Source organism: Megascapheus bottae, chromosome 27 (assembly GCF_031878675.1).
Source record: "Megascapheus bottae isolate mThoBot1 chromosome 27, mThoBot2.hap1, whole genome shotgun sequence".
In the NCBI taxonomy this organism is placed as follows: Eukaryota; Metazoa; Chordata; class Mammalia; order Rodentia; family Geomyidae; genus Megascapheus; species Megascapheus bottae.
This window is the reverse complement of record NC_143535.1, coordinates 8,005,895-8,032,429: the sequence shown is the minus strand read 5'-3', so window position 1 is coordinate 8,032,429 and position 26,535 is coordinate 8,005,895. Positions and strand designations below refer to the sequence as shown.

The 26,535-nt window shown below is 44.9% G+C and overlaps 1 protein-coding gene across 1 annotated transcript in view; it reads left to right on the top strand.

Annotated features, from left to right (window-relative positions):
• Zbtb16 (zinc finger and BTB domain containing 16) overlaps nt 1–26,535 on the top strand; it is a 165,306-nt gene that overhangs the window by 67,238 nt on the left and 71,533 nt on the right. Inside the window, exon 3 of the mRNA XM_090319486.1 lies at nt 20,262–20,359. Coding sequence (XP_090175612.1) covers nt 20,262–20,359 — 98 coding nt within the window. The remainder of the gene's footprint in view (nt 1–20,261; nt 20,360–26,535) is intronic.

Sequence of the window (26,535 nt, the reverse complement as noted above, 5' to 3'; positions counted from 1 at the left end):
TTTTAACTCCAGGGGCTGCCGCTGTGGAGACATACAAACCATGCAGCTAGATGTGGGTAAGATTCGTATTTTACTCTTGGTAGGCTTGGAATTTTGTGATGGAGACGCTCAAGAGCCACAGGAGGGATGCACGGGGATTTGGGGGGTGGATACGTCCCCAGATGGCAATAAACTTTAAATAGAGAAAAGGCAGTTTTCTGTGGAGGTTGCTTAGAACCTACATCAACAATTTTTAGTATCCTTCATGTAGCCTTAGCTTTGCATCTCCCTGGTTCCTATTCTGCCATTAGCATGTATATTTTTAAGTCTTTGGCATGGGTACATATGAGTCTTGTGTTCCCTACTTAATTTGTAAGCTCTTAGGGAGCACAACCAGTTTTCTTCTATTTCTTTGAAGTCTTCCACCAGCTAACACTATTCTTTGCATTCAGTAGACAATAAATGTGACAACTTGGAGTGAATGGAAATACCATAGCTTCTTTCCTTTCTTGCTTATTCATTCTCACCATTTTCTCACCTGTCCCCCAACCCATTTGTCTATTTCCTCCTTCTCAAGTGATAGTTAGCATGAGAATTTATAAACTGAAAGTCATGGAACACTTGTGTCAGTGCAGGAATTAAGCAGTTCCTGAACATAAAAGTCATATGCTGAAGACCAGTGGGAAGACCTTTCTAGCTGTCATTCATAGCTGTCCCATTCTTGATTGGTCAAACCAACCCCCACCCCTACTTCCTACCCCCAGTCCTGAAGGAAAAGGGACTGCTTCTAATTGCCTGGCATTTCATGATTTCCTATTTCCTGGTTGTTGTTATTATTATTACTTTAATTGTACTTCTTCCTTCCTGCTTCTTCATTTGCCAGCGCTGCCAGTTTGTTTGGTGTGATTGTTTCAGCTTGATTTGGAAACGAGAAGCTTCATTTTACTATAATAGTTACTTAATGAATTTTCTAAATGAAACTTGCATACTTCATCTGTCCCCCCCCACCCCACTTCTCAGATATTAAACAAATGTCTCTAAGATGTTTCCGTTTTTCCCCCCTGGAGACCAGCCGTTTGCTGAGCCAGATGGTGAGAGATTGTGAGTGGGTGTGCGCTCGCTCATCCACACACGGAGCCTTGTGAAGGGTCCCTCATATCTGCAGCGAGATTCTTATGGAGGGTGTTGGTGTCTACAGTACTTTCATGTCTTGTTGCCTTGCTATCTAGAATAAGACCAGAGCATCATGGAAGCATGTAATTAAATACAGAGTGAATAACAGGAAGGCTCATGACCCTCATAGCCCCTATGACAGACTCCCTTTTCCATGAATGGAAACCAGGGAGGAGGTTGGAAGAGCACACGCCTGGCTGTTCTCCAAGGCCAGATGTTCTGTAGTGCCATATGTCGTGCTAGAAGGATAATATGGAGGCTTCTAGAAGAGTATGTCAGACCAGTGCTTATGAGGACCATGGTACAGTTCATGCCCCACCCCCCCCCGTCCCTCCCTCTTTGTCTGCTTTCCAAGTCCACCTTCTCCCTTCTACCTCTAGCATTACAGTTGGAGCCTTCTCACACCACACCATGGCAACTCGCCTTGATTATGTGAGCCTGTCTTTTTTTCATATATTTTTTATTGTAATTAATAGAAGGGTTACATTATATTCGCCAGATAGAAGGTGCATTAATTCACATACATTGATACCCTTTCTCATGTCTTGGTCCCCATTTCCCTCCCCCCAACCCCCACCCCTCATCTTGTTTTCCCCCCTTCCCTATCCAGTTTCAAATAACCAAATACAAATATATCCAATATATCAGATAACAAAGTGAGATACTGTAACAATATGAGATAACCAAGGTACAGCAAAAGAGATGAGAAATAACATAGTACTTTAAGGACAACAATCACTCATTATATGGCTTTTGTTTGTATATCCTAGAGGTCCTTTCATTTAGCGTCATACTATGGCCTTATGTATCTAGGTTTTGCTCTATTGCAAATCTCTGCTAGGAGAGCCCAAGGTTTCTACTGATTATGACAAATGAGGGAAACCATTGAGCCTATTTTCCTTTGAGTCTGGCTTACTTCACTTAATATGATTTTTTTCTAAGTCTTTCCATTTCCTAACTAATGGCGTGGTCATTCTTTCTGACAGCAGCATAGAATTCCATTGTGTACAAATACCACATCTTGTTGATCCACTCATCAACTGAGGGGCATCTGAGTTGGTTCCATGTCTTTGCTATGGTAAATAGTGCTGCAGTGAACATGGTTGTGCTAGTGGATTTAGTATGTCCTTGTTTCTGGACAATTGGGTAAATGCCTAGCACTGGAATTGCTGGGTCACAGGGGAGCTCTATGTTTAGTCTTTTGAGGAACTGCCATACTGGTGAGCCTGTCTTTGACTTCCTTCCCAAATGCCTTTCCTGGGGAGGGGATATCTGCTGTACTTTTTTTTTTCTTTTTGTGTTCTATTGGTTGTAGGGCTTGAACTCAGCGTATAGGTGCTGCCCCTAAGCTTTTTTTGCTCAGTTTGAACCACAGCTTCACTTCTAGTGGTTAATTGGATCATAGCCATTCCTGCCTGGGTTGGCTTCAAACTGCAGTCCTCAGATCTCAGCCTCTTGAGTAGCTCTGCTGTATTTTTTATGTCTGCTGTGCCCAGTCTTGGGGTCTCTCTCTTTGGGGAGGCCTCTTAAGTCTTGATTTCTCACCGAGTATTGTAGTTGCACACAGGACCTGCCTGAGCACATGTGTGCTGGGCGCTGGTGGCTCCTGTCTGTAATTTTGCTACTCAGGAGACTGAGATCTGAGAATCACCATTAAAAGCCAGCACAGGCAAGAAAGTCCATGAGACTCTTAGCTCCAATTAAGGAACAAAAATTGAGAAGTGGCTCAAGTGGCAGTCTTGAGTGAAACAAACAAACAAAAAACCCTGAGCGATTGAGACCCTAAGTGCAAGTTCCAGTACCAGCATAAAACAACAGCCAATACGTGTCTTCTTCATTCTTCAGCTCAACCTTTCTGAGGACAGGTTTTCAGTCCTATGTTTGTTTGCTATGTAAAATAAATGCCTAGTTGATTGTCAGCCTGTCTTGGCTTATGAGAGAAATGGGACCTAAGTATTCTACCATGTTGACTTTGAGGCCAGCCCAACGTGCTCTACTTCCTGTTCTTGCAGGACCATGTGAACTTGGGTGGAAGTGCTAACAGGGGGAACAACTCTTTGCAGTTTCTTGCCATGACAACTGGTGCTCCTTGGAGCCAGGCACCTTTGCCAGGCAATAGATGGAGAGAGTTGGTTTGGTCCAATCTCTCTGTCCTCCTACCATCTTAAGGAATAGCAGCTCTCTGCACCTATACTGCGTTGGCCTTTTGCTGTGAAAGACTGACCCAACTTCTGTCTTCAGAAATGCCCTCATTCTCAGTTTAGAAGTAGGGCCCTCGGCCTCCCTTTCTCCTTTTGTGTTTCCCTGGCCATCCTGAGCTTCCTAATCCCAGCCAGCTCCATTGTTTCCAGAAGGGTTTTGGCCACTATTGAGTTGACTGAAGCAGTGAGGCCCAAATCCTAGATTCCGTTCAGCCCAATCTACCACCTGTGTAACCTTATCCCATCCACCCACTGCCCTGCCTACCAGGCCAGCCTCCCAAACACTGGTCCCATGGCCTGCTCGTGCATATTGTTAAGTCCTCTGTCATCTGGAGCTCAACCACATCCAGGGCTTTTCTATTCTAAGTACTCCTCAACAAAGGTGGATAGAGCCCTTTAGATCCCCCAAAGCTCACAAAAGCCCAGCTCTGTCACTGTGTCCCCAATCCTTCCCCGGCCACTGCTGTCCTTGTGCTTCTGCACTCCCAGAACCTGTTGATGTCTTTGTTGAAATAGCAGCTCATCATCATACTCACACTTCAGGCATCCTTCTCTGTCTCTTTCTCCAGTTCTTTTTCATGGTCCAATGAGGTGGTAGTGGGTGGCTCCGTGAGCAGGAGTCTTTCTTCATCTTTAGCCTTACCTAGCTAGTGTGTATTTGGCATAACTTCAGTGCTCTGCTCATTCTTTCTTATGTGCAGCATTCTTTGCCTCCTCTCTTCAATAGTAACATTGGTGGATGTCAGGAGAAAACTGACTCCAGACTCCAAAGTTGTAGAGCAAGTCTACTAAAGAGTGGAATTTGTAAGGAAAGTTGGTGTCAGAGTCTTATACTTTGGTTCTGTGAATTAATTGTTTCAGCCTTGATCACAGGCTTAGCAAACACAAGCAAGTTGTTTATAATACCTTTGTGTTTCAGGTTTTGTTGTTGTTATTACTCATCTGGCAGTACTAGAGGTTTGAACTCAGGGCCTCATGTTTGCTAATCTGATGTTCTACCACTCTTGGCCACACTTTCAGCCCTTTCATACTTTAGTTAGTTGTCAGATAAGGTCTCATACGTTTTCCTTGGGCTGACTTTGGACTAGGATCCTTGTACCTACACTTCCCATCTAGCTGGGATGATAGGTGTGTACCACCATGCCTGGCTGTTTGTCAATATCTTTTTATCTGATCTATCTCAAATCACAATTCTTGCTACTCTGTGTCTCGAGTAGCTGGGATTATAAACATGAGCTACTATATCTGGCTCTGTGATTCCATTTTTCCTTTTTTTAGCAAAATTAAATAAATAAATAAGTAAGTAAATAAAACACCTCTGCTTCATAGGGTTGTACTGAGGAGAGAATGAGATGAGGTATGAAAATGTTTCAAACGGAGCTGGACAGATGGTAAAGGTTCAAATGTAGTTCACACCGTGTATGAATTCATCACTGTTAGCATCATCTAAATATTGTTTGTTTGTGTTATTCATTATCACCTCTTCTCTGGCTTCATTTTGCTGCTGTGGATGCAGGGATGAAGCCCAAACCTAAGGCCTTGCACATGCTAAGTACATACTTTACTTCTGTGTCACACCTGAGCTTTCTGACGTCATCTGAACATCTGAAGATAGCCTTATACCACATGGTCTAAGTAAAAAGGCAGTCTGGCTTCTAGAGCTGGCTCACTGGTGGCAGATCCTTCATATCCTGTTGTCGGATTATGAGGTGGTGTGCAGCCTTGGCAGGCCCCTGTGGTGATAGTGGTGGTGGTAGTGATGAGGGTTGGGTGGGAAGTGAGGCATGGTGAGATGGGGTGGGAGCTCTAGTCCACGATCCTTCTGTGGCTGAAAACTTCCCCCCCTTTCCCTCCCCCTTCCTGGTAGCTCTGTGCCCTGCCAAGTCTGTGCACAAGCCTTGAAATGACAAAGTACCCTTTAGTTAATTGCACAACGGATTGCCTAGAGTTAAAAGTTCTGATTTATATGACTATAGCTCTAACTGCTCAATAACACAGGCCTGTAATCTACTTTCATTTCAAACAGAACGGTGATTTATAGGGCAGCATGCCGCTTTAGCTCAGAAATGAGGTGTTCAACATATGCTCTGTTGACATAAATTTGGAATTTATCGCTGTTGTCAAAACTGCCTGTTGGACAAAGGTGGGTATTAAGGCAATAAATGGCTCAGAATAGTTTTCTGTCACATTTCCTAACCATTGTATTCAGTCTATTTGAGGGAAAATATATACTTAAAAGTAATCAAATGTCCAAAATCCATGTATCTTGTTTTGAATGGTGAGAAAGGAGGATACTGTGCAGGGAGGGAGGGCTAGTGAGGAGTGGAAGGGGCGCTGGAGTGTGGGGAGGGGACAGCTGGGATGGTGGTGGAGCGAGGGAACGCTTTTATGAAGTTATGGCCTATTAAGAGAGATTCCACTTTACTTCCTCTCCCCCATCCCCATTAAGAGGTGGGCTTTCCTTTCTCATTTACAAAAAAAAATAAGTGGGAGTAGGGGAAGAAAAATGAAAGCTCATTAAATAAAAATAGTAAAGGACAGTTTTATGTGTGGGCTTAAAGCCAGCAGTGTCAAGGAGGAGTTAGTGGGTGAGACTGGGAAGGAGGCAAGCAGGATTTTGTTTATGAGGAAATAAAGCCACCAGCCAGGGTTGGGTTCTCTGCCACCTTGGTGAGCATGGATTTCACCCCATCCTACTCCTGTGGTCTGAAAGAATGTTTGACTGACTTGATGCCAGTGAGGAGTTGTTGGTTCTGAACCCCACCTCTGTCCTGATTGATTTATCACCCGGTGTCTGACCACCGCACACCCGGCCCTCATCCATTCATCTTCAGCACCTACTGGTGCCATGTCCTTTGCTGGACTTGAGGAAACAGGGATGGATGTGGCCGTGAGCTGTGTGCTGGGCTTGGGGGAAGGGAGTGTCAGGAAAGGGGCTGCTGAGAGAGGCAGGGGGGAGGGGGGAGGCAGACAGACAGACAGACAGACAGACGGGGTGGGGGAGAGAAATAGGCAGAGAATTCCATCATGTGGACACTTGGCCACAGATAGAGCAGTCTCGAATGCGAAGGCAGGGAGATGGTGGGGTCTTTGGGAAAGCTGCTTAGAGACGATTCTAGCCTTCCTGCCTGGTGAAATGCCCCTGTCAGGGCACCACTTCCCTACAGGGAGAGTCTTAAAAAGATATCAGGACAATGCCCTTGCGAGAGGCCTATTTCTCAGAACATAGCTATCAGGTGTATCTGGTGTAGCCTTTGGGTTTTCCGTGTTGTGTTACAAAAGGCTGGATTCCAATTCCCATCACCGCATCATCCACATGCAGGGAGACAAGGTTTGTTGCAGCATGGAGGACTTAGTGAAGACAATCAAGAGTCAAGGTTAACAATCTCCCCCCCCTCCTCTTCCCTATCTCCCCCCTCCCCTCTCTCTCTTTGGCCTCTCTTTCAAGATAACAGCTGGCAATGTTGGGCGGCTGCTGTGCCCCAAAGCTCTTGAGTCTGTAAGTGCAGTGGGCATATGCAGAGAACCACTCTTGGCCTTGGCTGCTGGCTGGGCCTGGAGCCTGGGTATTGGTATTATGCATTGCTTGTGTGCTAGGCAACTTTCAAGTTAGGAACCAGAAGAGCAGGCAGGCGGCCTGATACAGTGAAAGCAACAGCCCAGCGGGGAAGAGGATATGTATTTGTTACTTTTATTTTATTTTTCCTTTTATCTTTGTGTTTACACGCTTGGACCATCTGAGCGTTGATAAATGTGTGCTCTGTCACACACACAGACACACAGTGTTCATTCGCTGGCATGTGTGTAACACATACACACACACACACACACATACACACACACACTTCTGCATACACTGGGTATAGACACCAATTGTAAGCCTCCTCTGTGTAGTTCACCCACCCTCTGCCACCAACCCCTGTCCTTTTCACAAAAAGCTCCCCTGTTGAGAAAACTCATAATTTTTACACCACACAGCCTTGACTGGCCATGGCTGGAATTATTGTCTCTTTGAAGTGCTTTCTTCTAGGGCATTTACAGGCTGTTTTAATTACCTGCAGTTTACAAAGGGCCTTACTGGGTCCCAGCCTTTGTTTGTTTGCTCTTTGCAAGGAGTGTGCAGAAAGGGGATATGGCTATCTTCTTTGACAGAGACAGAAAAGGGAGATAAAGAAGTTTGAGGAGGCCTGAGCTCTAGGACCCCCTGCCCACTCAAGCAAGCGCTGGTAGAGAGGCCAGGCTTTGCTCTTTCCCTTAGTTCACCCATCTTTTAGTTTGCATGGTGGATGGGTTCCTCTCTCATAATTTGCCAGGAATATCTTTGCTATTTTATGGTATGTGTGTATGTGTGTTAAGGAAAATCAAATGCCGTACAGAGCTTGTGTATGTTAAACAAGTATGCTACCACTAAGCTATGTTTCAGCTCTATGCAATTTTATTTATTCATTTATTATTTATTTTTATTTATTTATCTGTGACAGTACTGTGGCTTGACCTCAGGACTGCAAAGCTCTCACTTGGCTTTTTTTTTCCTCAAGGCTAGTGCTCTACTATTTGAGCTATACCTCTACTTGTAGCTTTTTTGCTAGTTAAACTGGAGATAAGTCTCATGTTTGGGCTGGCTTTAAACCATGATCCTTAGATCACTAGGATTACAGTTATGAGCCACTAGTACCCAGCTTCTGTGCATTTTTATTTGAATATTTTTAAGTTTGTGTCTAAAGTTCCTAGTAGAAAATAGAAAGGCTGTCAAACTAAGCTTTCTTGACTTCTGACCAAATCAAAGTTGATTGTGCTTAATTTGGAATACCTTTCACATTCTTAAGCTAAATCTGTTTAAGGGGAATATGCATTGTTAAATTATTGAGTTCAGATATGGGATAGGGAGACTAAGATTGAAATTACATATGTGAATGTGGTACCCACTTTGATAGCTGGTTGACGAGGTACATGCTTTCCATTAGCTGTAATCCCAGCTACTCAGGAGGATCATGGTTTGAGTCCAGTCCATGGGGGAGGGGACCATTTCAACAAATAGCACACGCATGGTAAGAAGGAGGATCACGATCTAAAGTCCACAATGGCAAAAATGAAAAACCCTGTCTGAAAAAGTAAGCCCAACCCAAAAAGGGCTAGAGGTATGATTCAAGTGCTAGAGCATTTTCCTAATCAGAGTAAAGTGCCAAGTTCAAACCCCAGCACTTTTAAAGAAAGGGAAAGAAGAAAGGAAGAAAGAAAAGGAAGGAGGGAGGGAAAAGGGAAGAAAGGAAGAAAGTAGGAAAGAAAGCTCACTTTGAATTATCCGGTGTTATTTTTCATTCGATTGTCTTTCTAACGTGAACTTGATCTAAACAACAGCAGCATTGTGTGAAGGTTTCTGTTGAGCCTGAATGTAGCACGCCCTGTCTGCCGATGAAGAAGCCAGTTACCAGCGGAGCCTCAGCAGAAAGAATCTTTATTCATTTAGTCTAATAAGTCTTGAGATATAAGAATCCTCATTGCTGATGAGAATGTAAAATGGTGCATCTGCTTTGGACAGGAGCCAGGCAGTTCTTTAATAGGTTAAGCATAGAGCTTACCAAAGGACCCGTCATCACTTTTAGGTGTGTACCGAAGGAGGCGTGTGAAATCATGGATCCACAAATGGAACTTGCGTACTAATACTCAGAGCAGTGTTATTTTTAATAGCTGAAAGATTTAAACAATCTGCAAGTCCATGAACCATAGGTGGATTGCCAGAGTGTGGGATTTCCATCCAGCAGTGTGTTACTTCCATGAGAAAGAAGGGTAGAATACTGATACAGGCTACAAGATGGATGGAACTTGGAAGCTTTGTGCTCTCTGAACGAAGGCAGATTCCAAAAGCTGCCTGTTGTATGATTTCCATTCATATGGGAGATTCTAAATAGGCAAACCCAGAGAGGAAGATAGATTAGTGGTTGGTAGAAGCCTGGTACTGGTTCTTTTTTTTAAGGTGATGGAAATATTCTGGAATTAGGGAGTCATAAAGATTGAATAGTTGGGTGAATATATTGGAATAATCTCTGTGTCATATTTTTTTTTACTTTGCTTTGCTACAGGGTCTTGTGTGTTATTCAGGCTGGCTTTGAACTTAGGATTCTCCTGCCTTCAGCTTCTCAAGTGCTAGGATTGTAGGTATGGATCACCTGGCTTCTGTGGTATACTTTAAAAGGGCAAATCTTAAGGTATTTGTATAGTATCTCAAAAAAGGCCATTTAGGAATTGATTGTCTATTCTTTGCAGGCACCCTGCAAGACCCTGAGGACATAGTAGATGGTTCCTGCCTTCATGTAGTTTGTACTCTATAATAATGAAAAAAGAAGATCTAACTGAAAATCGTGCTATGACATCACTAGACGAATGAAATGGTGGAGAATAGTATAGTTACAAGAACCTACCCAGGCCAGGCATGGTGGCTCATGCCTGTAATCCTTGCTACTCAGAAGGCTGAGATCTGAGGATTACAGTTCACAGCCAGCCCGGGCACTGAAGATCATGAGACTCTTATTTCCGATTAATCACTAATAAACCGTAAGTGGCACTGTGGCTCAAGGAGTAGGGCGGTAGCCTTGAGCTGAAGAGCTCAGGGATAGTGCTCAGGTCCACAGTTCAAGCCCGATGACCTACAAAAACAAACAAAAATAAAAGAACCTACCCAGGAGTTCAGTGTGTTCAGATTTGCCTGGTGGCTGGCACAGATCCGGCACTCACTAGCCGCAGGATAGATTGAGATAGGCAAGGAATTGGCAAGCCCTTTTCTTAGGAGCTTCTAGATTGCAGAGCCCACCCATGGACTGTGGCTACCATTATTCAGTTCTCCTTAGAAGTTCCTCTGTCCAGGTGTTGGTGGCTTGTGCCTGTTATCCTAGTTACTCGGAAGCCTGAGATCTGCGGGTTCTAGTTCAAAGCCAGCCAGGGCAAAAAAAAAAAAAAAAAATGGAGAGAGATTCTTTATCTCCAAATAGCTAGCAAAAGGCCAGAAATGAATGTGGCTCAAGTGGTAGAGCACCAGCCTTGAGAAAAATAGCTAAGTGAAAGTGGGAGGCTCAGTAATTGTCCCAGTACCAGCATCAAAAAAAAAAAAAAAAAAAAAAAAAAAGCTAGAGGAAGTTTCTTCCCTGTTACCTGTTCCTACTTTCTCCTCTCTGTGAGGTTCTCAGTCTTGATTCTACCTGCTGGCTTCCCTGGAGCTTCTAAAGAGAGCCTGGCTCTGCAACTCCTCCTCCTCAAGGAGTTAAAGGAAAATTCTGGAGACTTTGGCTGCTTCCAAGAGGAAGCAAGACACTTAGTTTCTTCGCCTACAAAATAGGAGCTGAAAGTTCGACCCCAGACACAGGCATTTGAGGTCATGCTTATGAAGCTCTTCAGTTCATACATGGGCTACCTCTGCTGTGGTACAACTCCAGTTGGCGAGATTAAAAAATATATATTCTGGGTCCAGGAACATGGCCTAAAAGTAGAATGCTTACCTAGCATGCATGAAGCCCTGGGTTCGATTCCCTGGTATCACATACACAGAAAAAGCTGGAAGTGGTGCTGTGGCTCAAGTGGTAGAGCTCTAGTGTTGAGAAAGCCCAAGGACAGTGCTCAGGCCCTGAGTTCAAGCCCTGGGACTGGCAAAAAAAGAAAAAAATCCATACACACATATATGTATAGTGGAAAAAAGGAACCACAACATCAAAAAGAAGCAGCAAATATCTCTTTAGATTTTCTTCATTAAAATGACAATAATTTCCCCAATGTAATTTGGCAATCCATACAGGTAAATCTGCCCAGCTCTTCTCACCGAGTCATAATTGATGTTGGGAGTGTTAACTTGCACGCTCATAATCCTCATATAAAAGTAATTTAATTTTCAGCGTACTAAAGCAGAAAGAATGAGGCAATATACATTTATACAGAATGGTTTAATTCCAGAGGAACATTCTTAAGGCCTTTAAATGGTCTTTTCCAACCATCTCTGAATTTCAGTGGCTGTTCTGTAGGATTGGAAGGTAATGTCTTAGCTTCCTTGCTAAAATACAAATGTATGTATATGAATCTTAATAACCAGGAGACAAAGTTGTTTCTTCTATATACTCAGGCAAAACAGAGAGATAACAGAAAATCTAGCTTTATTGAAAGCTGTTTTCCCAGAAATTGGATGTCTGTGCCAGTTAAAACCTTGTATGGGAGAGAGGGAAAAAAAGAAAAGAAAAGAAAAGAAAATTCTGCATATCTCTGGCCACAGTTTGATTCCCTTATAGGGCCTGTGAGGATCTACAGAGAATATTTTGGATTTATTTTTATTTCCTTAAGGCTGACATCATCAAATCATGCATCATGCTGCTGTTTTGGGGTTTGGTGGGGGAAAAAAAAAGCTCAGAGAAGCTATAAATCTTCAGTCATGTTACTCTTTTTCCTCTTCCCTTTTTCTAAAAGCACAACTGTTCTGTTTTCTTTAAGAGAAAGAAAAGAAAACTGCAAAAGTGTGTATTGATCCCTTCCCTTGAGATCTTAACTGCCCCGGCTGTAATACCTTGCTTACATCTGCCGGGGTTTTGTGTAGTTTGTAACATCTCCTTAATCCAGTGAGCATAAATAGAACATTTCAATCATATTTGGCTACCAGGAACTTCGTAGATAAGCATGCTAAGACCTTGTTGAAAGAGACTGTATGAGATTGTGTGTGATAAGATCATCCCATAGACTAGGGCCCAAATGAAAAACTTTTGTTCTTGGTGAAATTTGTTGATGGAGATATTTCAAAGAAAAGACTTGGGAGAACTCAGTATTTTAAAACAATGGACCGTTGCATAACAGCCAAAAGGCCTCTTGCCGCTCAGCCATGAAGCTCCATCCTTGGGCACTTGTGCATGGAGCTTGCCTGGGGCCTTTGTCATTCCTGCATTGTGTTTTAACACTGGGGAATGACTGGTTAGAAGGTACTTTACCTGCAGTAGTTATGGCTACAGGGGCGCCACTGTCCTTCCTCCTGTTCTCAGAACTCAGGATTGTGCCTTGAACCCTTCTGTCCACTCCAGAGCTTTGGCCTTGGTCCCAGACCAAAGCAAATGTATGGTTTTCTTCCTGAGAACCCTGAAAAAGGCTTCTCTTTGGGACAAGAGGCAGAAACATTCTTTTGCTAAGACAGGTGTAATGTGCTGAGAAACAGAAAGAGAAAGGTTTTTTAAAAACCTCTACAGCCTCTACATTTTTCTCTTCAAAGTTTCATTCTTGTTTCTTTGTTCAGTCACTTAACAAAATGCACCGAGCTCCTAGAGTGCACGTAGACTGAGAAGACGAATGTGGTATGTGAACTCTACATGACAGAAACAAAAGCCACCTTACCTAGACCCTGCCTCAGCCCCTCAGCCTTACTGTGTTGTAAAACTGAGGGGAAAGAACCCAAGATAGATAAGATCTGGCTCAGTTTTTGCATTGTTGCAAACATGTAATGTGAACATTAGAGAAGGTAGAAAATGGTAGTCACAGACAACCAGTGTGAAAAAGATCAGCTTTCCAGCCTCCAGCCTGGTATATAGATGTGTGTGTGTGTGTGTGTGTGTGTGTGTGTGTGTGTGTGTTTCTTTGTAAGGTGGAGGAGAGGGAAAGAGGAGAGAAAGGAATGGAGTAAGGTAGAGAGGCAAGGAAAGGGGAGATAAAAAGGATGGATGGAGGAAGGGAGAGAGAGAGACAGAGACAGAGAACTTAAATTCAGGACCTTATGCTTTTGTTTGGCTTGTTTGCCCGTAGTTGGCTGGTGCCCTGCAACTTGAACCAAAGCTCTAACTTGTCTCTTTGTTGGTTCATTTAAGATGGAAACTCGTGGATTTTCTTTTTGCTCAGGCTGGCTTCAAACTTCAATCCTTCAGCTTTCAGCCTTCTAAGTAGCCAAGATTATAGGCATATGCCACTTCGCCCCTAGCTATCATTTTTTTTAATTTGATGATTCTTTGGTATTTTTTTTTTACCAAAACCACCAAATGTCCACCAGTTCTGTAACTGAGGGTTTATATCCCCCCAAACCTGCAGCACACAAGGTGTTAACTAGCACTCCGTTGTTTTTTTATTTTAACTGCTCTTTGAAATCCTTGGCTTTTATTGGTATATTTACTTTATGGCATACATAAAGAGCTGTATTAAAAAATAAATTGTGTTGTAAAAGCATTCGGTAATGTTTATTAATATTGACTAGTCAGGGAGCAACGAACTCTATCGCTAGAAGGATAATTTGTGGTAATACCAGCTAAGCATTCACAGCTTGTCAAATGACTGTCTAATCTCAGCAGTTAGGGGGGGAAAAGAGGATAATTTCTCTCACATCTTAAGAAAATGAAAGCGACCCATTCCCCTGCTGAGATTAGAACACTTCTCCAACTCTAGGCAGCAGCCAGGTTGCATTTCAATGGTCTGGGGTGAGTCCCTTCCTTGGAATAGGTCCTCCTCCATCTGCTCTGCTACCCATGTGCTGACATTGAAGGCACTGTTGGTTTCAGACCTAAAGAGCTTGTAGAGTGGAGGAATTTACAAATGGCTTGGTCTTAAATCACATACAGAAGGAGAATGACACTGGGTGTGGCCAATGACCTGCCCAGCCTGGAATATGACACTGTTGATGACATTAAGAGAAAGTCTTTTTGGATAATCTTAATATAAAAGGTAGCAGGCACTCTTTAGTGAGTCCCAGAGGCCCTATGAATAGTCTGCTTTGGTATAGGATGAAGCTTCAAGTAGAGCTAGCTCTTTGGAATATTTCTTCCCCACAAAGGGATATATAGACGTCTGGGTGTGATGCTAAATGCCTGTAATCCCAGTACTCAGAAGGCAGGGACAGAAGAATCAAGAGTTTGGGGCCAGTCTGGATTATCTAACAAGACCCAGGCCATTTATAAAATACAGTGCTGGAGATTGGGCTGCTCTCTCTTGGAAGATGTTCTGGGAGAGAAATTCCTGACAGCGTCATCACTTCCACTCATCTCTTAAAAATAAGAGCGCAAGATGCCACTGGCCTAGTTGACTTTTCTCCTGTCCTTTGAACTAAAGGTCAATGGACACTGAAGTTACGACTTTTAGAAAAGGAAGATAAACCACAAGACTGATGTACAACAGCTCTTCCAGGCTCTTTCAGTTCTTAGAAAGGTGAGCACAGCCAGGTGCATCTTTATCCCCTGAGCTTGGGGAGGCTGGGGGACCTGGCCGAGCTCCTTCCCTAAAGAGAAGGGAATATGGCAGCATGTCTGAGGCCTCTGACATATCAGTAAGCCCACTCTTGAGAGACCCAAGAGGCTTGCATAATGACTGGGTTCCCATAATAAGTGGAGAATCTTGGAGAAGGGAGCAGACTTTTTGAGAGAACAGTCATTTAGACCTCCTTTCACATCTCACCCATCTAGTCTCGGTGTCTTCTCCTTTGCTGTTCTGTGTCTCCCTTAGGGAGCACTGAGTCATTGTATGGAGGTTGTGGTATCAGAAGGGAAAGAGTAAGCACTGGAGAGGCTTTTATGTGTGTAACAATGTGAGATCAGGGATAAGGAGATGAACTGAGAACAAGAAAAGGTTATCCCTGGTCCAGCTGTAGAGTTCCCTTCTACTAGCTCTTCCTGATTACAATTCCTAGTTCCCCTGCAAAACTCACAGGTCAGGCAAGTTCAGCTTCCCAGTAGGAGAATGAAGGACAGCAGCCTCAAATGGGTCCTTCACTTAAGTTACTTGGGCTCTGGATCCTTCTCTTAAGTTACTTGAACTATCGTTAGAACTGCGAGTTCTTCCTCTGCACCTTTCCTGCTTGTGTCTGCCCTGACTTAGCTGTTTAGGCAGAAGAACTTGAAAAGAAAGGTGATACTGCTGGACTTTGAACCACTCCTCCACTCTTCTCTGCCAGCCACTGCTGCTGGCCTTTTCTTCTTGGAACTTGTTGGTGCCATGAGCCCTTTTTCTGGTTTTCATGTCCTTGGTCCTTGGCTGGGTAGGATGGAAGGTGACTGGTCTTCTCCTTCAGAGACAACACCTAGAGTACACCCTTAACGAGCTGTCCCTGGACACTGAAACGAGGGAGGGTGGAAGTTGGTGTGGGTCTCCTTGCTGTCACTCATGCTGCTAGTTATCCAAGGTGGGCTGACTTGGTGAAGACTCATGCTGAAGTTGTGTGGGTGGTCTAAAGTGCAGCCTTCATCTTGCTATGGTTAGGTGTTTCTTCTGTGGACTTCCAGAGCCTCCAGGCAGGTTCTGATTCTGGATTGCAGGCTGCCTGTGAAGCTGTTGGAAGGACCACTGTACTAGATTCCACTTTACTTCGAGGATTTTCTTCAGCGGTGTTGAAATAATCCCTCTTTAAACTAGGTCTTCTGAAGAAAAAGTTTAGCCATGGCTTCTGCCACTGAGGAGTTTGCAGTCTAATCTAGACAGACTGTGGATGGATTTTTCAGAATCACAGCAGCACAGAAATGGTTCAGAGAATGAAAGTATGTTCTTGCCTACCTTGGTCTTACAAATGAGAGCTGCATGGGTGAGATTTGCTGAGGAGAAATGAATCTTTCGGAGGTTCCTTGTTAAAAAGTTCCAATTTGCTGGGACCGGGAGTTTGGCCTAGTGGTTAAAGTGCTTGCCTAGCATGCATGAAGACCTGGGTTCAATTCCTCGGTACCACATACATAGAAAAAAGCCAGAAGTGGTGCTGAGGCTCAAGTGGTAGAGCTGTAGCCTTGAGGAAAGTCCAAGGACAGTGCTCAGGCCCTGAGCTCAAGCCCAGGACTGGCAAAAAAAAAAAAAAAAAAAAAGTTCCAATTTGCTTAGCTGTAATTCCTCATAATGCTTCAACTTTCTTGAGACTATAGATTCAAACCTAGTTTTTTAGGGTTTTGGTTTTTTTCTTAGACACACAGGAATAGGCTTCTGGTATATGCAAGATATGGTTACCTAGGGGGCCAGCTGTTATCTGAGATGGTTCATCACAAAGAGTGACCACATACCCCAAGAATTAAATAGTGGGGTCTTGAACCATACAGGGGAAATGGATTCTTCACTAAGTATTGGGTGGGGTGTTGAGGCTGTGCCAGAATCCCATTATATTTAAAACAGAGGCCAGAAATGTGGCTTCATCATCTGTGAAGACAGTGTGCAGGAAAAGTGTGACTCTCCCCACGTGCTCTCCTTCCCCAAATCACCGGGGAAGCTGAGGACCTCAGATGACCACGCAGTTAAACCTTTCAACAAGACAGAACCAGATTGAGTGGAGTAAGGAGAGAGAGGCAAAGAGAACTCCCATTTGGATCTGGATCTTTGCATAGTGTGGTGGTGGTGCTGGTAGTGTTTTTGCAAGGTTGTGGTCTGAAGGGCAGTGTCCATGGCTTTATATAAAATTATTGGGCTCCAGAGCAATTGGAATTCAGATTCCATATTGGCTCTTCTACAAACAGTGTCATACAGTTTTCTGGTAGCCAGGTCCACTTACTTCTTCCATTTTTGTTGTTGGTTGTAAGGCTTGAACTCAGGGCCTGGACACTGTCCCAGAGCTCTTTTGCTCAAGGCTAGCACTCTGTCACTTTGAGCCACAGCTCCCCTACTGGTTTTCTCATGGTTGATTGGAGATAAGTCTCACAGCCTTTCCTGCCTGGGCTGGCTTTGAACCATGATCCTCAGATCTGAGGCTCCTGAGTAGCTAGGTGTGAACCACTGCTTTTTTCTTTGAAGTAGGATAAGCCTCCACTCCTCCACACTCTTTCTTCCTTGCTGTGTGAATAAACAGGAGCAAACCTGAGCTGGGCCAATGAGTTAGTGGGTCAGTTTCAGGGCAGTGTCCTTACCCCGGAGGATTAGACAAGACAGGACACATCAGTATCTGAAGAGAGCAGCAACATGGTTCTGAGACCAAGCAGTAAGTAAAGGAGAAAGTGCAAGTCATCTGGACTAGAAGGTTTTGAGATGAATCCATTGCTGTGATAGGTGTAGGGTTTTGCTTGGTTCATCCTCGCCTGGCTGCTTGAGTGTCGGAGTTTATCACAGTGAACATGGAGCATGGCTTAGAGAGAAACTAGTGTCCTTTGAGAACTCTCCTTCGAGGCTAGGGAAAAAGGATATGGACAAGACTCTTGAATAGGAAACTTTATCTCCACTCACCAAACCCTCTACATCCATTCACAAGTTTGGGGGGGAAAATGGGACGATTATGATAGCATGGCTTGTTCAAGGTCATTTGTAAAAAAGATGGTGGCCAAGTGAGGTTGAGAATTCATAACTTCTGCTGCTCTCTGGGAGTTACTCTCTGCTTTCTTTTATAGGAAGCAATCCTGCCCTCTTGCACTGAGCCGACTTCGCTGGTCACTTCTAGGGGTCACCAAACGCTTCATTCTCATCTAGGGCCAACCCCCCCCAAAACAAAAACAAACAAACAAAAAAAAACATTGGTAGAGTCCTTGCCTCTCATGTAAGAGGCCCTGGGTTCCATTCCCAGTACCACCCAAAACAAAACATTCACATCTATGAGAAAAAAAAGCGCTGGCATGCCCCAAGAGTATTTTGGGGTTTTTTGTTTTGGGTGGTACTGGGGATTGAACGTTGCATAAGAGACAACTACACTACTGCTGAGCCACACCACCAACCCTCCCAAATGCCTTCTTCAGGGTAAGAGGTTTTTATCTGGACACTGAGAGAGGAGAGATGGGAGACCAAGATGGGGGTTCAGCCTGAGGGTGACTCCCCGCCTGTGAAAATAGCTCATACCAGAGTATTTATTGGGAAAAAATAAATGAAAATAATCCAAATGGATATCTGTCTCCCTGCTTCTCCTGACAGTGTCTACTCTACCTTGAGAGATGGGGACTCCTAGAAACTAACAAATCCCTCAAGGGGGAAAAAAAGGTTGAAAATAAACGAGAACCCCTGTGTCCCCTACCCACCAGATTCACCATGACTGTGTGTGAGGAAGGAGCTGACCTTGCAGAAGCATTCACAAATGGGGCCTTTGCTACTCTATAGCAAACCCTGTATCATGCCCTGGCACAGAACAGGAATGCAGCCCTGCCATGTGTGTCTGTGTGTGTGTGCTCCGATGTATGCTTGAGTTCATACCTGGAAACATAGTTCAAAATGTAAGTGTGTCCCAAACATGAGGACATGTCCCATTGTGAAATATTTTTAAGAGTTAAGAAGGGTCAGTTGAAATGTTCTGTACTGTTACTATTTCTCAATTTGGAAATAGTTCAGCCACGGCCAAGGATGAGATAAGAGGGCGGTGGGGTGTCCTACAATGGATGAGAAAGAAGTGGGGGGACGGGAAATGTGTATGTGTGTGTGATTGAGAAATCATTTGTTTTTGGCAACGGGGGAAAACGTGAAGGCAACAAAGACAACAGTGTGACTGAGAAGTTGTTTTGTCAAGAGAGCTGTACGAGGTCCCTGCTGGAAGCTTGCACACGTTGTTGGCTAAGTGTGCTGTCCTCTAGTTCTTGAGGACCCACCAGCAGCCCTGAGGAGGCTCGGCTGGGACACCACACATTTTCAGCAGCTGTACCATTCTTATTCTGGGAAGTTGATAGCGGTGGGTAGCTTAGGTTCTTTGACAGGATCTGGGCATTTTCAGGTGCAGGGCCCAATCCTCTTGTTCTATCTGCAGGTTGTTTTGTTTTTCTGGTATAAGCACCAGCTCTTTGGCCTTTTCCTGCAATCCTAACATAGGATTTCAGTAGATTGTGGGTGCTCAGAGAACCCTGTATACTCTTGCTTGCTCCACCGTCTGCAGATCCTGTCTCTGGCTGCCATTGCTTTCCCTGAATCCTTAGGAGTCAGTGAAGGCCCAAAGACTGGAGCAGAGGTCCAGGGTCCTGGATCCTGTCTCCCAGCAGTGGCATTACAGGCCTGAGAATGGAACTGTGGGTGGAAGGAAAGTCAGGGTTTGAGGCCAGCCTGCAGCTCAGAGCCTTTCCCCAGAGCTCAGCTTTCTGTTTCTTGGCCTGCACAGTTACTTACATCTTGTGGGCCCCACAGCTGGCTCAGAACTGAGCAAGTGGATTGGTGGGAAAGGTCACAGAGGGGAGTTGGGATGGGAGGACTCCCTGTCGCAGGCTGGGTGTGGGACCAGTTGTTGTCAGCCCAGCCTGTCTCACAAAAGCGTAGCAACCACAAAATAAGAAAACATAAAGTAAGATAACATGACCGTTGCAAACACCTTAGGTTACAGAATGATGTTTTCTGTTTTCTTAAAACCCTGCTGACTGTTGGAGGTGGGGTGGGTTTGGGGAGGCAGAGATAGAAGACACTCTGAAGCTGGACCTTTGGGGAAAAATGTGTGTGCTGGGGGCTACTGCCATCCTGAGAACATCTGGGCTCCCAGAGAGATGGATGGGTTGTGTCCATAAAGAGAATTCCTCTTTCCTGTGTTTCTTCAGGGCCAGTCACTGTGAAGGGCAGGGGAGCAGAGTGGACAGATAGAACAGATGTACGGCCTCTGTAAGTGTAAGGTGGTGGAGAGCCAAGTATGGGTAGTTGCAGCATGGTGAAGTAAGCAGAGGCTAAAGGACCTCCATTTGTGACCTGCATTGGTTTGACAGTGTTTTCTCCATGTGACTGTCCTGCATGCTGTTTCTTCTCCCCCCCCCTTGCATGCCAGTGAACGAAGCAGTAGGAAGTGTTTTAGACTTCTTCTTTCCCTGAACAAGCCTAAAGATGAATGCAGCCACCTGACTTACGTAACTTCCTCTGTACATCACCTTTCTTATAACGTTAACAATAATTTTTTAAAAAAATTAAAGAATGGATGCAGTCGCCAAGGGGCCCATGGAAGGTGTCAGGATTCAGGATGAGGCTTCATCAGTGCCAAGACTTCCATACCCTTCCGTTCACCCAACTGGGGTGGGTCTGTCTTCTGTCCAGCCAGAGCAGCAGCAACCTGTCCTTTCCTTTCCCCTACAGGAAGCTGCACAGCGGGATGAAGACGTACGGATGCGAGCTCTGTGGAAAGCGGTTCCTGGATAGTTTGCGACTGAGAATGCACTTACTGGCTCATTCAGGTAGGCAAAGATGTCTTCACCAGCCCATTCAGGCCTGGGCAGATACCTCCTCTCACCTTCACACTCCCCCCCTCAGCACAGAGCCTGCTGTGACTCAGACGTCCTCCCTGCCAGCCAAGCTCTTAGTCCACCTTGTCCTTCAAAAGCTTTTCATCCAGGCTCCTGGAGTAGAGAAGCCATCCGGATTGCGTGCCTGTCCAACAAAACGGCTTGTCCTGATCTCCAGGAGTTTCCAGGGCATTGCTGGCACCCATGCCCCATGTGATCTACCTTCCAAAGTAGACTGCAGTTTCATTAGCAAAACAGTTGTTGAATTAGGTTCTCTCTGTCTAATGAATCTGACTATTGGGTTCACATTATACAGGAGCCTTTAATTAAATAGATATAGAAAGGTTGGAACACAAAGCTAGTTACAGCGTGCTGTCTTTTGCAAGTTAATTTTATCCAATTCTAGTGGGGTCGACTATGTGGCTGCTGGTAATTTTGTTCATGTTTGGGCAAAGCAGCTTTGTCCTGTGAGGCATGGAGAAGGGGAGACGCCCCAACATCCCGCCTGCCTGGGTGTGCTTGCCAGGTTGGACATTGAGGTTTCAAGGCTGAGGTGTTGCCTGCTGACACTTCCCTCAGGGGTCTCTCGTCTGTCCTGCTTAGAACCTTGCCTTTACAACCTTGAACCTTCCTCCCTCCCCCCCCAGGAACTGTCCCTCAAGTCAATGAAGTATTTATGAATGGAGAGAGGGCTTGGTGAGCAGATGAAGGTTCAAATCCTATTTGTGTCTTTTGCACGCTGTACTCACAGTGGCCAGATTTGTCTTGTGAAGCCACAGTTTCTGTACACGCATTAGAAATGCCGGTATATACAGTGCAGGTGTTGCTAACTCATAACTGTTTTTAAAGAAAAGAATTAGGTGACAAAGACATCTGTAGCAAGTCCTGAACCTGTACTGGACAGTTCCTGGGTAACAGTGGCTTAGGCTTGTACCCTCTCCCTTTCCCCTGCTTCTGAAGTAGTCACCTTGGGGCATGCCTTGACTGCACTTGACTGCAGAGGCATACTGCCTGCTGGGCTGTCTGCCTCCTGTTCTCCAGCTCATTGTGTTACCATCCTAGGAATGCTCACCAGTGGCTTTGCTTCCGTTGGCTGTGGTCTGGCTGCAGAGCTCACGTGGCTTCATAGGGTCCTTGTGTTCTGGGCCTTATGGCTTTATTTACCTCTTTCTGTCTGCCTGGGAGAACTCTACTCCATCTTTCTAAGATTCTTTCCACTATGGTATCTGCAACCATGCCCCTACCTTCAGCAAGAAACAATGGTGCCTTCTTCGGGATTGTCCCTCTTTCTTTATATAGACCTGTCTTTGAGCACATCCTTTCTTTGGTGTGTTATGGTTATTTATCTCTACTTGAGAAGGAGGGTATAATGGAATCCTGAACTTGGGTACCTACCCCCTCATGATGTGACCATAGGCTTTGAGTTTTAGCATCCTCATCTGTAAAGTGTGTGTGTGTGTGTGTGTGTGTGTGTGTGTGTGTGTGTGTGTTCAGGTAACTTAAGATGTGGGTGCTGTTTCTTAGCTTATTTGCTCAAGGCTGGTGTTCCACTACTTGAGCCACAACTCTACTCCTGTTTTTTTTTTTTACTGGTTAATTGGAGATAAGAATTTTCATAGACTTTCCTACCTAGGCTGGCTTTGAACTATGATCCTCAGATCTCAGCCTTCCTGAGTAGCTAGGATTATAAGTATGAGCCACTGGTGCCTGGCTGTAAAGTAAGTCTTTAACCCTGCTTGAGAAATCATAAGGCTCATACTGCATGCTTAGCACTGTGCCTGGCATGTTGCTTTCCCTCCTCGCCCCTTGAATAGACTGCAAGCTTCTGGAGCATGGTCAGTCCCCAGTGTGTCTGCCCTATCGCCAGGCCTGTTACTGGAGTCAGTGGATACTTGTCAAATGAGTAAACAAGTCCTTGAGACTTCAGAGGGGCTCCTCCAGGAGCCCCCTGGCCCATTATGGTACCCCCTCTTCCAGGTAGTAGGAGCAGATGGTGAAGCAATCACTGTGTCCGTGTGGTGAATCTCATGGCTTCAGTGTTGGGTGTGGCCGAGAGCTGATTTCATACTTTCGGTGAGGTCTGTGTCTCCAGTTCAGACAAGCTAATGACTGCACACCCCTCTGTGGACCGGACTGGTGGCGGCTCTCTGGAGAAGTTGTCATTGGGCCTGCCTCAGGTACTTCCTCCAGGTCCCCTGGTTTCAGCAGGATCCCTGTAAGGCTTTGAGATTTGGGTCCTAGCTTGCTCATTTCTTGCTTGTCTTATCAGCCACTTGTGGTGATCTCTTGCACTGAGAATTGCTTCCCAATGCCCTTGTGAAGGGAGATGTGGAGCTGGGGACAGGTGATGAGTCATGGAAGTGGGTTAGTTCATTTACCCCATATACATGGCCCATAGCTTAAGGAGTCTGCGACTTCTTATCTTCATTGATGAGTTCTCTCCGTTGCACTCTTTTACCTCTCTCTCACCCCCATGCAAAGATGTCTTGGAAAATCACATGGTGCACATTCAGAGTTACTGGGCCTTCCCCTTCCTGATTGCACCCTGGAAAACATAGGCCACCCTTGTGGCTCCTGTAGAGCCTGATCCTTTTGGGAGTTGGGGTCTGAGGTCTCAGCTGCTAGTGCCAGGTGTTCTTGAAGAGTGACATTCTATTTAGAGCCCCGGGTGCCTGACCACCGAAGTCTGTTGCTCTAAAAGGCATTTTCACTGAGATACACAGATTTCCTTGCTCTCTGTTTTGAAGGTTGCCTGCAAGGAGCAGTCAGGGAGAAGGGACTGGAAAGATGGATAGCACAGATCCATTGCACAGAAAATTAAAAGTTTGGAGCAGTAGAGGAAGGCTTGGAAGAAATAGATTATATTTTCTTGTGCTGGTACTGGGACTAGAACTCCGTACCTGCACACTGTCCCTCAGCTTTTTCATTCAAGGCTGGCATTCTACCACCTGAGCCATACATCCACTTCTGGCTTTTTTTCTATTTAATTCTAGTCTCATGGGCTTTCCTGCCCAGGCTAGCTTTGAACCACAATCCTCAGATCTCAGCCTCCTAAGTAGCTAGACTTACAAGAATGAGCTACCAGCACTGGACTATGTTTTATTTTATTTTTTAAATAGCAGCCTACAGAGAAGTAGGGCTGGTATCTGTACTAGAGTCCTGCTTGTCCCTGAACGCTGCCACTGCCCTGCATAGCCATATCTTTGCTGTTTGCCGCTGTCTCTGGAGCTGCCTGGCTCCCTCCTCTAGCTCATTCTGTGCTGGCTGCCCTACCCCCTCTTGGCAAGTACTGCCTGTGTTTGTTATTGTAGTCCTGGCTCTGGGCCAGGCCTGGCTGCAAGCCAGACTTGTGGGTACAGTATGTACAGTGAGTGCTGAGCCATGCTTGTCATCGTAGAAGATTAATTTTTTTTTCTAATCTAGTAGGGGTGGGGTGAAGGAGGAGGCAAGGAAAAGAAGTTTCTCTCAGACTGGAGAAGAGGTCGTCCTGAATTCCTCCAAGATGTTATGTTTTATTTTATGAGGAGGAAGAAGCTTTGGCTGTCTGTCCTCTACATCTTTGCTCCCTTCTCTCCCTGTCCCCTCTCCCCCTCTTTCTCTTCCTCTTCCTCATTTCCCTATCAGATGCAATCAGCCTCTAGGAGATCTGGCCAGGCAGATGAGGTCTTATTCCCAGTGACTAGAATACTAAATTTACACTCCTAAATCAGTTTTCATTGTGTTGAAATTGACAATTTGTTTAATTAGAAGTTTGCCCTGTAGGAAGCCCTTCTGAGAAACAGAGCACCCTTTCTCTGTGTGTGTGTGTGTGTGTGTGTGTCTGTCTGTGTCTGTGTCTGTCTCTCTGTCTCTCTCTGTCTCTGTCTCTGTCTCTCTGTCTGTCTGTCTGTCTGTCTGTCTCTCTCTCTCTCTCTCTCTCTCTCTCTGTCTTACTTTGTCTTTTTTTAAAAGAACTCTAAATGGTAGGAGTGAGTGTTCAGTTTAATTGAAGTTTTTATTTCGCTTTGAATGCGTTAACTAATCAAGTGTTTATAAGCTATACCTGATGATAACAATAAGTTTAAATTAACCAACAATAACCTAACTCATTAACTAACGAGATAGTGTGGCCTAGCTCTGCATTCTCCGAGGCATTTTTCTAGGGTCAGAAGATATGATTATTGGGAATAGACAACTTTCAGCCAAGGCTTTACAAAGCCAGCCCTGCAGGAGGAGAGACTTGAATGTAGAGGGGGCAGTAGAACGGGCTGCACCCTCACCATCTCTGCTGTAAGGTGTCTATGCCTAACCTGAGGATTGGACCCTAAAGTATATAAGGATGAGTTCTGTCTCTTTGCAATGATTACTAGTGCAGAGGAGTCCCTGTAGAAAGCCCAGGCTCTGGCTGTGACTCCTTGATTCTGAAGTGGGCCAGTGTGTGACTTCCCATCCATGTAAGGCAGGGCGGCATTTCCCCGCAGCTAGGTTACACGTAATCGTGGATTATTAGTGAGCATATAGAACTGCTTGTATCAGGAGCGCTTTGGACATTCTGTTAGCCTGGTTTTATTCTGGGGGAAGTGAGTGTCTGTGGGTGTTTAAGAAACCTTAGGGATGTGCCATGTTGGGTGCTTTGCATTTAACAGTGAAGAATCCACCCCATCCGTGACCTCAAGGAGCTAGAGTCGATCAAGAGAGTCCAGCCTAACTAGAAAGTCATGGTGAAAGCGCATGAATGCCCAGCATCAACAGGTATACAAGTTCACAGGCCATAGACCTTGAATAGACGGTGAGCATGACATTCTGAAAGGGACTGGAAAGGGCAGCCCAGACGCCCAGGGCCTGGGCTGTACAGATGGGACTAATCCACAGGCCATGCCCATGACTTAGGAAGGATTGGGAAAGGCCTTAAGAAACAACCGATTGGCATTTTCCCTGAAGGGACAGCCATTAAAAAACTGAGAAGGGAGTGACATTTCTCTCAGGCCCTCTCTGGCGGCTTTTCAATTGACTGGGCTGGACTATGGATTATGGTTCCTCTTTCTCTGATTGGACGGCAAAGATCCTAGGGTTGACCTGGTTCCTTCATTTTCTTTCTTTCTTTCTCTTTCTCTCTCTCTCTCTCTCTCTCTCTCTCTCTCTCTCTCTCTCTCTCTCTCTCTCTCTCTCTCTCTGTCTCTGTCTTTCTCACTTAGCCTTGAACTTCATGGCTTGGGGGTAGGGATTTTGATAAGTGGAGTTTTTTTTTTTTTAATTAGCTTAGCATCAACTAGTGTACAAAGGGGGTTTCATGTCAATGCATCGACTTACGTATTTATCCTCCATGTTCGTCTGCTCTCTCTGACTAGTACTCCTACCCTAGACAAAAATACAAGTAATCCTTTGTGTGTGTGTGTGTGTGTGTGTGTGTGTGTGTGTGTGTGTGTGTGTGTGTGTGTATGTGTCGTCACTCGGGCTTGAGCTCAGGGCTTTGTGTTCTTGATCAACTTTCACTCATGCCTGCTGCTTTACACTTGGATTCACAACTACCACTACCACTTCTGGCTTTTTGCTTGTTAATTGGAGCTAAGAGTCTCACAGGCTTGTCTGCTCCAGCTGGATTTGAACTGCAAGTCTCAGATCTCAGACTTCTGAGTAGCTATGATATTATGGGTGTGATTCACCACTCCTGGCGTGCTAATATTACATGTTAACTGTTCAAAGGGGTTTACCATGGTATCACTTGCACATGCATACACCATACTTTTGTCAAATTGATCATAATATATACATATGCACATAGGATCCTTTATGTGCTTAGATGTGTGTTTATATGTTAAGCCTAACATTCCTATATGAGAGAAAAACATAATGACCTTTATCCTTCTGAGCCTGGCTTACTTCATTTAATATGCTGGCTTCCGCATCCATCCATTTGCCTGCACACCCATTCTTCTTTATGGCCAAATAATATATTTTTATGTGTATCTCCACCACCTTTCCTTTCTCCATTCATCTGTTGTAGGGCATCTGGCCTGTTTCTGTAGCTTGGCTATGGTTGCAGTGTTCTTAAAGTCAGAGAACCAAGGAAACCAAGATAAATAGAAAGTTCCCCATTCCTGCAAGGAGCAAGAACAAGGTGGTCGTCACATTGATGATGGGAGGACCCA